General features: G+C 44.3%; 1 protein-coding gene across 1 annotated transcript in view; it reads left to right on the top strand.

Moving 5' to 3' along the window:
- The window catches only part of FBXW11 (F-box and WD repeat domain containing 11), a 104,690-nt gene that overhangs the window by 72,029 nt on the left and 20,064 nt on the right, over nt 1-12,597 (top strand). The window contains exons 4-5 of the mRNA XM_081093514.1: nt 7,378-7,564; nt 8,453-8,543. Coding sequence (XP_080949640.1) covers nt 7,378-7,564; nt 8,453-8,543 — 278 coding nt within the window. The remainder of the gene's footprint in view (nt 1-7,377; nt 7,565-8,452; nt 8,544-12,597) is intronic.

Below are 12,597 nucleotides of genomic sequence, written 5' to 3'. Positions count from 1 at the left end.
GGAGACACACGGTCTCGCTGAAGCAGGAGGTTCCAATCCCGTCTGCAGCCCAGTCTACTGAGGGCCTCCAGAAACAGACTGCTTTTTAGAATAGTTTCAGGTACAGAGAGTTCGCGTATCTTCACCTTCCTCCACCGCCTACGCGTGCACACACACACACACACACACACACACACAGCCTTCACCACTGTCAGCATCCCACGCCACAGTCGTACATTTGTTCCAATACAGGGACCTATACGAGCACGTCATTGTCGCCCACAGTCCATACTTGACGTTAGGATTTACTCCTGGTGTTTTATTCGGGTGGGTTTTGATAAATGTACACTGACATGTATCTACCATTATAGTATCATACAAAACAGTCTCCCTGCTATGAAACAGTCTCCCTCTTCGCTCTCTGCCTATTCATCCCCCTTTGATTTTCTATTTCTCATTCATTCATTCATTCATTCACTCCTATTTTTTTCTCTCCATCTCTTTCTCTCTTCTTCATCTTCATCTTCATTTTTAAATTTATGTCTGGCTAGGTAAGATAGAAATATTTCATTCCTGAAGAGAATGCTGGCCAGAGCGTTTTCCTCTACCATGGTCATTGTAGTCTGGAAGTTACAACTGCCATACCAGGGCAAGCCTAGAAATAGCCAGGGTTAACCAGTGCCATTGCCACCACTTCTGTCCTGTCAGAGCTTCCGGGTGGCCTCTCAAGGAGCAGCTCCTTGCTTAGCCTGACTGTGGTGTGAGTGCATCCGGACTCCATGTTCCAGGCATTGTCTCAGCGAACAGGACCTGGGCTTACGTCTCAGACCTGACACCTGGGGCTGCACATTGGCAGGCCAGCTTCTGATTTCTAATCCCTCTTCCAAAGCTTGTACCATGGGTGTGTTTAAGGGGAAAGGGACTCTGTTGTTTTTATGCTGAGATATAGCACTGTTTGCCCCATTTCACTCATTCGTATTCCTAAAAAGCACAATATGATCCCTCTCTTTCTAGAATTGTAGTACTTCTTAGTAGAAAGGAATCTTAGCCATCACTGATTCCCCTTTCTTCTTGTGCAGACGAGGAAGCCAAGGATCAGAGGAAACGGGTGAAATGCCCAAGATCTTACTTATATCTGATCTTGGTCATTGTGGTGAGTGGGCAGGTGATGGTACAGGTTGGTCCCAAAGTTAGTGCAAAGGCTGAAATAAGGTATAGCTAAGGTTACTTTGGAAAATTCCTTAAATTTGCCTAAAGTATAGAATACAACACAATTCAGTAATATTTGTTGTTAATTATGGGAGAGAAAGAAAAAGGTAAGCCTTTAATTGTATGAGACGGAGGGAATTTGACTATACAGGTGTGTTTAGGTACGATGAATGGACATGTGACACAGGTCTCTGTATGGGCAGTGCCAGATCTCAGAACCCCCGTCGTCTAAGCCTTCCTACTGACTCAGGCTGCTGCTCTCAGTAAGAAAAGTCAGGGTGATTCTAAAGTTGGTGATTGTGCTTATTCCTCATCAGTACTTTCAACTAAATGAAGCTATGCCTCCATTTTTCTTAGGCAAATCTTTTTATTGATTATTTTTTGTTTGCTTTCTACTGGTTGGGTCTTATTTTATTTTCCCCTATAATTTACTTCTCAAACATGTTTACAGAATATCCACGAGGTGGCACTGTTGTTCTCCTGACTTGTAGAGTCTAGTTCAGAGGCAGCTCCTTTCCTTGAGGAGTGTGCAGTCTTGGAGAAGAGACAGAACAGATGAACATGTGTTATGTGTATAGCTATGGTTAGTATAATTGCACACGATCTAGTTTTCATTACAGCAAATTTTAAGGTATTGTCCATTTTCTGTTAAAGTGGAATTTTGTGGTATTGAATATTACATGAAATGAATGGGCCATTGGCTGGGACATGGAAATATTTTTGTTCAAATACTATTTGTTTTTGTTTTAACAGGATTTGATCTGAACATATATACATATGTCAGTATATATCATACGCAGGACTCTAATAACTGGGGACAAGCTGGCCCAGTAGATTGTGTTAGTTAGTGTCTGGTAGACTTGAATTAAACCTGGCATTAGTTCCTTAACACAGCCCCAAACTTAAGAGCATTGTGGGAGAAACAGGTCCACATGTATGTTCATACTTGGATTTAATAATATGTGGAGCAACTTATTATTCTACTTTGGTGTTTAACTTTTATGTAGATGATTTTGAGTTTGAATTTTTACTCTGCTGACATTGACAGTCACCTTAAGACTTCTTTTGATTGTCAGAATTCTGTAAAAAATTGCCTATCATTTTAACTTTTTGATACTTATGTGAATAACATACCTGTTAGTATAGAGAAAATGGAAAAATGTTTGTGGTTTCTGGCTCCTTTTGGTTCAGTGGAAAAAGTGATAATTATGATATGCTTTTCTAAAAATCATGGTAAATGTTTAGTCTGCAATGTCAATTTCTGCAGGCTAAGTTTGTGGTTTGTAAGAACTGTTGTTAAAGGGGAATTTTATACCGTTTGAAGTAGAGGCAGATTGTACTTAAAGGATGATAAGCATTGGTGATCCCTTTGGTGAGGTGTCTAAGCAATTAAGACTTTTGAAACATTTCACTTCTTGGCTGTGGTTTGTTCATTTGTTTTATCCCCAAGGAAGGATGATAAATCAGTGTGGACAGAGACTAGATCTAAGGTCTCTGGGGATGTGGAAGAACCAGAGTGAAGCTAAGGCTTTGGGCTGGAAGCAGGGCCAGAGAACCAGCCCGACCCAGTGAAACAGCTGTGGTCATTGGCTTGAGAGAGCCTCTTAATAGGCGTGTGAGCCCACTTGTCAGAACCTCAGTTTCCTTATCTGTGTGGAAATAATGCTCCTGTATAATAAAAGCCTAATATGCTAAGTGTCTGACGTTCATTCCGTTCGACCAGTTGCTATGACGTGCCCTGACCACCAGGGGGCAGATGCTCCGACCGGTAGGTTAGCTTGCTGCTGGGGTCCAGCGATTGGGACTGGGCGAGATGGGCCAGACACGCCCTGGAGGCCCCCCCTCCCCCCGCAGTCCCTACCCTGCCCCGATCATGCACCAGGCCTCTAGTAATAATAATAACAATAATACTTTATGGGATATTGTGAAGATGAAAGAATGTATATAATATGCCTGGCATCTGGTGGGTATTCTGAGGATGGCAGCTTGAAAAAAATAGAAAAAGAAAAAGCCCAGAGACAGGAAACACCTGCTTCTCTGGTAATAAGATTTATTGCCAGGAAGTTTTAATTATTCACCCACTAATTTCCGTATTGATTCATCCTGACATCATATAGGTAGGTGTGTGTGGCACTTTGTTGAAACAACAGAACGTTGGACTTTGTGACCTGAGCATAATTTCTCTTCATTTCTGCCTGGATCCTTAGGTCACGATATTCCAGGTTAAAGGCTCCCAGTGACGGACTGCTGTTAGCAGTTGCATTGTTTTTTTTGTTTTGGTTTATAACTTCAGATTTCACAAGGACGAAGATCTGTGATTGGGAAGGGGGAAGGGACAGCAGGGGTGGGTGGGGACCAAGCTTCTTTGCAGCTGTTCTTTGAAATACGTTTCTAAAATAATAAAAGTTTCTGTAATTGTATGATCTAAGCAGCTGTGTTAGAACTGGCTGTAGTCAAGGGCATTGAACTGACATTTCACATTTGAGTTTCATTTTGATACAGTGTTATTTATATATTGAGCTTTGAAATTTGTGCCTTTTAATTGTTTTAATTTATTGTTGAAATTTTTCCAGACCTTCATCTGGTGCCTATAATTAGCCACAGCAGCACTTCTTCAGCTTTGTGAGCGCAGCGCTCTGGCCTCACTTTCTGGGGCCCGAATGTGTTGTTGCCTCGGGAAGGGGGTGGTGGTGGGAGATGGGAAGTCTCAGCAGGATAGGGGGAGGGAGAGGCAGACAGCGGGGCAGAGAATGCTTCGTTTACCACCTCCAGGCACACGGACCGCCTTCCTCACCTGGCTAGGCTGGAGCCAGAAAGTGACAAGGTCTGTGTGGCTGTGGGGGGTGGCCAGGATATCAGAGGGGGCTTAGCACTTTGCTGGAGGGGATGTGTAATATTTTCTCTTAGAAAATGACAAGGAAGGGAACACTGCTTAGCTGCCTTGACCGGCAATATCAGCCTCATAAGCCTTTGGGGACTTGGGGATGAGAGGAGGAATACAGTCTGACACTTACTGAGTACCTGTTCTGTATCTGGCTCCTTAATAATCTCTTATTAGCCTTCCCAACCTAAGTTTATTAGCCCATGGGTCAAGATTCTAAAAGGAAATACGGTTAAAGCCGGCTAAGAGATTCTGATGAATACTTTGTCAGTCCTGGAAGTGAAGAGGCACAAGGAGAAGCCCATGTGATTACCCGTGGATTTATGTCCCTGATTATAAACAAGCTAGAGGCCTGATGCACGAAAATCTGTGCAAGAGTAGGCCTTCCTTCTCCTGGCTGCTGGCACCGGCTTCCCTCTGGCACCCAGGACCTGGGACCTGGGCTTCACTCTGGCTGCCGCTGGCAGGCGCCTGGAACCCGGGCTGCTTTCCTCTGGCCATCACCGGCTGGCACCCGGGACCCAGGCTGCTTTCCTCTGGCCACCACTGGCAGGCACCCGGGACCCGGGCTTCGCTCCGGCCCTGGCTTCATCCGGAATGACAATGACGTTTGGTCTAATTAGCATATCACCCTTTCATTATTATAGATGTGGTCAGAAAGATGGAAAAAAGGGACATGGTCACAAAAAAAGTAGCCAGAACCTTTGAGAATGGTATCAAGAAGGCAAAAACCCTGAATAATGTAAAATTGTCCAAAATGGTTAAGTAATCTGGGAGAGTTGGAACAAACAAAATAAAGTATTTGGAGCATCAGTATGAAGAATGAAGGGACTGTCTGTCTCCTTGGGATAGATTGTGTAGTAAAAATACAGCATATTTTCACTTATCTTTTTTTCTTCCCCACTAAGAATAATGGATTTAAAACCAGAAAGGATAGAAAAATTGTAGTCCCAGAAAGCTAGGAAGATACTTAGGGAACACACGGCTCCTGTAAACGAGTCGGCCAGAGAGAAGTCATTGCTCGGCAGGAGCGCGGCAGAGCCTGGAGTTTGGCTCTCAGGACGGCAGGACAGTGAGAGCCACTGGCGAGCTCCTGGCAGAGCGGCCCTTTCCAGCTGTCAGCTGTGCGGTAATCCTGCATGGCTGTACCCTGAAGCGATTGATGTGTAGATTGCCTGGTTTTAAGAACTGGAGACGGTGTATTTGGGGGATATGGACAGATAAATTTGCTGTTACACTCAGGCAGAATTCTTTTTTTTTTTTTTTTTTTAATATATTTTATTGATTTTTTACAGAGAGAAAGGGAGAGAGATAGAGAGTTAGAAACATCGATGGGAGAGAAACATCGATCAGCTGCCTCCTGCACACCTCCCACTGGGAATGTGCCCGCAACCCAGGTACATGCCCTTGACCGGAATCGAACCCGGGACCTCTCAGTCCGCAGGCCGACGCTCTATCCACTGAGCCAAACCGGTTTCGGCCACTCAGGCAGAATTCTTAAATGGATTAACAAATGTTAATTAGCACTGAGAAGACTGTAGGTTTGTGTAAGCCTAGAAGGATGTACACAGAATGTTAAAAACTGTTGCCTCTGAGAGGTGGGATTTAGAGATTTAAATCTTTATAATATTTCTGAAATGGACTTGGTATCCTATATAATCTATAATAATAAAAGCGTAATATGCTAATTAGACTGGACAACCTTCTGGACGAAGCCGTGGTGGCAGGGACCCAGGCAGCCGCGGCGGTGGGGGCCGAGCCCCTTGCACCATTTTCGTGCATCGGGCTTCTAGTAAAAGCATAATATGCAAATCAACCAAATGGCAGAATGACTGGTTGCTATGATGCACACTGACCACCAGGGTGCAAATGCTCAATGCAGGAGCTGTCCCCTGGTGGTCAGTGTGCTCCCACAGAGGGAGCACTGCTCAGCCAGAAGCCGGGCTCACGGCTGGTGAGCACAGTGGCAGTGGCGGGAGCCTCTCCCACCTCTGCTGCAGATAGGTGGTAAGGAGTAAGGGGTCCCAGACTGTGAGAAAGATGTCCGACTGATGTCCCCTGGAGGGATCGGGCCTAAGCCAGCAGTTGGACATCCCCCAAGGGTCCTGGACTTCGAGAGGGCTCAGGCCGGGATGAGGGCTCCCCCCCCACCCCCATGCACGAATCTCGTGCACTGGGCCTCTAGTTGTTATATATGTTAAAAAAGGACACAAAGCAGCTAGTGCCAACTTGTAAACAAAAAATGCAATCCCAACTTTATGTGGTAAGCATCAGCAAGGGAATACAGGGTGACCATACCAAAGTCACCCATTTCCTTTTTGATAAGGTTTTACCAGACCAGTAAGTAGTGCAGAAAAATGATGTAGAGGTAGTCGTGTCGTCATGGGGCAGAGTTTCTCCAAATATCCCTGGAGACTAAATAGAGAGATGTGGACTGCACAGTAGTACATCCAGGAGGTTATATTGTCTCACTGTGGGTACCTTGTGATAATTTACAACTGGGTCAAGGACAGCCTGGAGGGAAATAGGTAGACTTATGGGTGCTGTCCTTGGTTCTGACCCATTTAACATGGTCACCCACCAACTTGAGGTAAAGACTTACTACATTTGCCCAGCATGCAGATCTAGTGTGGAACACCCACTCTTCTTGGTTGTCTTTAAGAGGACCCTTGCATTGTATTGGATAAACCTCTTAAGATTCTAGAATTTGTAGACATGGGGCTCTTTTGAGAATTTTACCTCCACCAGAAGGAGATGAAGAAATTATTGACAAAAATACATCTAAGTACAACCAACTTTAAGCTTCTTAAGCTGTCAGCATTTTACTTTTTGTCTCCTTAGCTCCAAGGGATTCACATAATTGCGGATTAATAGGATGGAGGTTACAAGAGAGTAGATCAGGGGGGCAAGGCCACAAGCTTTGGGGAAAGAGCTCCGGGTTCCAGTCTTGGCTCTACTCCTGTGTGGCTGTGAGACCTGGAGTCTTCCCTCTCTGTGCCTCATCTGTAAAGTCTGGAGAGCCATCATCCCATAGTGTTTAAAATTTCAGTTATGTCAAAGTATCTTGTCATATTACCTGACAGATAGAGAATGGTCCAGGTTCAGCTGTTGCCCTGAATTGCTTTATCTTAAAAAAATCAGAACCAAAAAGAAGTGTGTCTTTGTGTGCACATGTGTACCTGCAGAACTACCGATGTTACTCCAGCGTGGGATCTGGTTCAGGGTTTCTTTGTTCCTCTCATCCTTACGGAAGGACGGTCCCTTTCCCTTTCCCTTCCCATCTCTTCATTGCCTTTTCTGTTTTGTAGAGCAAGGCTTAGATCACATAGCAGAAAACATCCTTTCCTACCTGGATGCCAGGTCTCTGTGCGCGGCAGAGCTGGTCTGTAAAGAATGGCAGCGCGTGATCTCCGAGGGAATGCTGTGGAAGAAGCTGATTGAGCGCATGGTGCGCACGGACCCCCTGTGGAAGGGACTTTCCGAAAGAAGAGGGTGGTGAGTACTGGGGCCGCTTCTTCCCTTGGAAAAAGGCGTCTCGGACCCGGGGTCACTTCGATGACTCAAGAAGGCAGTTCTGCTTGCCTAATGCATCGGCCTATTTTAAACTAGCGCGAAAAGACGAGTGGCCAGGGCTTGGGTGGGGGAGTTAAAGCCGTTAGGATTTTTCCTGCTGAGATGTGCATTTGCTCTGTATTTATTAACTGGTAGGAAGTTTGTATTGTTTGAGTGATTTGGCTTTTCAAAGCTTGTATGTATGCTTTTCCTTTCACATTTTTCTTAAGTGATAATACCATTACCAAGAGATAGATAAGAAGAAAGGAGATAGGAGAAAATCGAACAATGCCGTCTTGCTGCTGGTTATTGTTCCAGATGAAAGATAATGGGAAGCACGGCAGGCAGGCTTTTTTTTTTTTTTTTTTTTTTTTTTTAGAGAAATTAACTGAAATATATCTCTGTCTCCCAGTACTCGTCAGGAGCCTGGCCTAGTGAGCACAGGGAAGGAGCTACAGACGCACGATGGGTGGCAGTGGTGTGAGCGAGGGCTAAGGCGGTGTTTTCTTTGTGGGAGGAAGTTTGGTGTGTACCAAGTTAGGTTTTTCACAAAGCGACATTAGCACTTTTTGTTAAACTATAGAAAGAAAGGCTAGATTATTGTGCGTTGGCTGTTCAGGAACTAAAAGTGCAGGATCATGTTAGAGAGCTGTAAATCGAAGTAGACTTTTGTTTCACACATTCAGACTCAGAAATCCTGCTTTTGAACTGTTAAAGCTCAATGCGTGTCAAAAGACTTGAATGATACAACATCTTTGTAAGCACCACGTTTAAGTAAAATTCACCCTCTTATGTGCAAAAATGTAACATCTGTTTGTTTTTATTTGCCAGGGATCAGTACCTGTTTAAAAACAGACCCACAGATGGCCCTCCCAATTCATTTTATAGGTCATTATACCCAAAGATTATCCAGGATATAGAGGTAACTTTATGATTTATCTTTTTTTTATGGGCTCTCTGTGTCTTGTTCTCAACTTTTTATGTTGTCTTAGTGTTCTGTTGATCTAAAATCATGGGACAAATAATTTTTTTTAAGGTGAACTCTTAGAACAAATGTGTCACACTCAATGTAGAATCTGTAGCTCTCTTCAGAACATGTCACGTCTTCTTGTAAAAAAGATCTGACTTTTCTCAGCCTTGAAACGCTTCTGCAGGGCTGCCACCATTAAAACCATAATCCAGAGTCAATTTTTCATTCTAATTTGATAAAATTTCCAAAACCCAAGGCCCAGATTTTCAGGCAAGCAGTTTTATATTTTTGAGCCACATCTCTAGAACTAGAGAGGGCATGGTCTCAGTTTCCTCTGTAAATTTCCCATATTTTTTCATAAGAAGGACTCAGAGATGATTGTGAGCAACAATTAAGTGAGTTTTATAGAGCAAATTATGCTGCCGGACCATTTGGATGTGAGTGGGACTTCACCAGCCCAGTAAAACTCTGTAAACTTGACGAGCACCACTGGAGGCGTTTGATATTGGTCATGTGTTCTAATTGGTTCAGTTTTATTATTTAGCCCTTTTCCTTGAACCAGGAAAGACACGCACAGGCATTTCTCATTAACTCTTTCACATGTGTTCTTGGCAGGTCCTGGTTACTTCACTATTTCCTCCTTGGCAGAAAACCGTAGCCTTCTCTGGGCAGTGCTGTATCACCCATAAAGTTATACTCGGGTTCCCAAACGTGAAGTAATCCTCTCCCCCAGGTGATAGACATAAAAGTTATTGTGCCAAAATTCATTAATGGGGAAACATGTGCTTTTTTGGAGGCCCCCCCCCCCCCCATTTTGAGGCAGATGTGAACTAATGGAATCATTCAGTTAATGGTAAATCTGAATGTGACTGGAATGTCATTATTTAAAGCACAAACCCTTGTTGAGCAAGACAAACCCTTGTCTTGCTCCCTAAAATGAGCTATAAAATAACCTTTTAGGGAGGCTTAAGTAATTTCAAACTGCTGCTGGACAGTCAAAGTGTTTAGGAATTAATTGATCCATTGGCAGAACTTAAAATAAATTGCCCCTACAGTGTTAGGAGCTAAGACAGTGTTAACTTGAATCTTAGGTTGGTGTGTGTTCAAGGGAGAGGGGCTGTCTCTTACCCTTAGATAGTTATGCTAAGACAATGCTTTTTCAAACATCTTAGGAACTATATTACTTTTTGTCCCTTCCCAATTATTGTTTCTTTATTTTTTAAATATATTTTTATTGATTTCAGAGAGAAAGGGAGTGGGAGAGATAGAAACATCAATGATGAGAGAGAATTGTTGATCAGCTGCCTCCTACAAGGGATTGAACCTGCAACCCAGGCATGGGCCCCTGACTGGAATCGAACCTGGGACTCTTCAGTCTGCAGGCCAATGCTCTATTCACTGAGCCAAACCAGTTAGGGCCCAATTATTCTTTACAAAGTAGCTCTAGATTTCCTTGAATAATTTAGTAAATCCTTTATTATGAGAAGCATGATGTTTAAGGTCAACCATTGATAAGTAGGCATTTTGGAAGAGCTATGATCAGGTTGAAGATTTGGTGACACGGGTTATTTTATTTACCCCCCATGAGTACTATTGTAATTGACAGCATGAACTTGACATTCTGTGGTGTGACAGTATGTGACACCACCTAGCATATCCATTTCCTCAGGCTGAAATAATATTTTTTTATGTTATTTAGTAGAGGAGGCAGATGTGAGGGAATAGAGCTATGGGGGAAAACCCTATTTGACACAAAACCTCTACATCATGGTGGTCTGCCCAGTGGTTCTTAAAGTGTGGTTTGGAAAAATCCACTGGTTGGCCACAAGGGTCTCCTCCAGATTTGTGTGGGCTAGATCTCTTAGTGTAAGGGACAATGTTTTATACTGGTATATCACTAGTAGTAATAATAATAAAAATAATACTTGTGCTAGATCCTTTGTTAAGCATTTAACACTGCACAATACCTGAAAGTAGTGAGTAGCTGTGACCAACCATATAGTCTGCATTTCATCCAGCTTTCTGTACTAACCCCATCACAATAGAGTTTTTTACCTCTCTTTTGGGAGTATATTTAATTCTGTCCTGGGTGGACACACAGGCTGAGAATTTGGTCCGTGATCCATGGACCAAACAAATGAGAGGCTCACAGGCTTGGCTCCTGCCCATATGGTTAATATGTAACCTCCATGAGCAGAATATAACAGTTACACGTTCCTTTTGTGATTGAGCCTTTGCCGTGTCCTGTGAACTATGTTGTGTGACTTACGTAGGTTATTGCATTTAATTTCTACAAGGTACATATCCCCATCTGTAATGAGGGGAAAATTGAGACTAAGAGAAATTTTAGACTTGCTACCCAGTTATGTAGGAGAAGTGGGCTCAGTGTTGTCATTTCAAACTGGAAAACACAGGAAGTGAAGGAGAAAGATGTATGTTGTTAGATACCTACAGACTTCAGGGTGAACTCGTCTTCCTCCAGTTGTGTGAGTGCTCCGTGTGCTTGAGTGTCTCTTGAAAGGGGCAGGAGTGGATGGGATCAGCTGGCCTTGTTTTAGTCGTCACATTTTGGTGTCCTGAACGGGGACGTGTCTCCTGCATCTCCGAGCAGAGGCAGCCCTTTCATGTACATGCCTTTCCCTCTTTCCTCGCTGGGTGAAGGCCTTTGCAGCGCTCTCCTTGGAGCAGCCCACGGGTGAAATGATGGTGTGTCGTGTCGCACCTTTTAATAAACCGCATTTTATTCAGGGAAAGTGGGGAGCTTTTTTGTGGTTTGCAAACTTGATATTAACATTGTCCTGACCAGAGAATGCTGAAACTTGCCCACCCACCCAGTTGTGTTTAGGCTTCTAAAAATAATGTTATCCCTCCATACTCAGACATCTGTTTTCACTCTATTGCCAATTTAAATGCCGCTGTACACTCTGTGTATCATGGCTACTTTCCCAGTATTTTGAAAATTTGCACAGGGTAAGGGGATTTTACAAGTTCTCAGAAATACGAAATATTCCTCTACAGTAGCCACACCACATGATGTCCAAGTGACATGGCAGGTATCTGTGTAAGGAAGAGGTGCACCTGTGTGTGTCCTGTACGCCTGCTGCTGAGATGGAGAGGAGTTGAACGGCATTAGAAGGCTGAGCCCCCTTCCTGGGTGTGGTTGGCGGGGAGGGGGGCTCTGGGTTATCAGGAGTAGCTAGCAGCCTAGACTGAGACCGCCGATCCTGGCAATTGGGTGGGGAGATTTTTTTGGGTCAGAGCCTACTCCTCTTGGCCCCTGTTCAGCGCAGACGAGGAAGAGGGTCAGTGCTGCCGTTTGTAGGCTCTGTGACGAACCCCGACCCGTGTCACCTCAGCTGATCCTCTCAGCAGTTTGGAGGAAGTAGATATTATTTTCCCCTTTTTTACAGAGGAGCAGACTACAGCTCAGATGGCCCAAACATTTGCCTAAGCTGCTAATTGACCTAGGCATTTTCTACCGCAATGGCTGCCTTCTGTTTCTAAGGGTCTAGTTTTTCTAGAAAGACCTGGCTTACAAGCATTCTAGTAAGAGTTGAGGTCGTCAGATAAGTGGCAGGCACAGTCAGCAGCATGTCTGCCTGCTTCTGTGGGTGGCCTGGGGCCTGGGAAGCGGAGTTAGAACCAGGGCGGCGTGCAGCAGGCAGTCCACACCCTGGGCTGCTTTCGTGTCGCTCTCCTGGCATTTTGAAACAAACACTTGTTTGGGGATTAAGAAACCTAATAATTTTGGAAACAGCTCGAAGTGGGGCTTCCTAAAATGATCCACCAAGAATATTTGGCAGACTTTTTCTCTTAAAATTCAGATGTGTGGGTTAGAAAATGAGGCTCTTCCCAAGCACTGAGCAGCAGAGCTGTTTTCTGACTTCCATTCGGCTTAGAACGTGAGCTTTCGAGAGGCCTGGCGTCTGCCTCTTGTGTGAGGCTCGGAGATAGAGAACGTGGCTCAGCCTTTCCTGTCGGGTGTGCCCTGGCCAGGCGTAGGCCG

Source organism: Myotis nattereri (assembly GCF_964212035.1).
Source record: "Myotis nattereri genome assembly, chromosome: 5".
NCBI lineage: Eukaryota > Metazoa > Chordata > Mammalia > Chiroptera > Vespertilionidae > Myotis > Myotis nattereri.
This window is presented reverse-complemented; position numbering and strand designations above follow the sequence as displayed.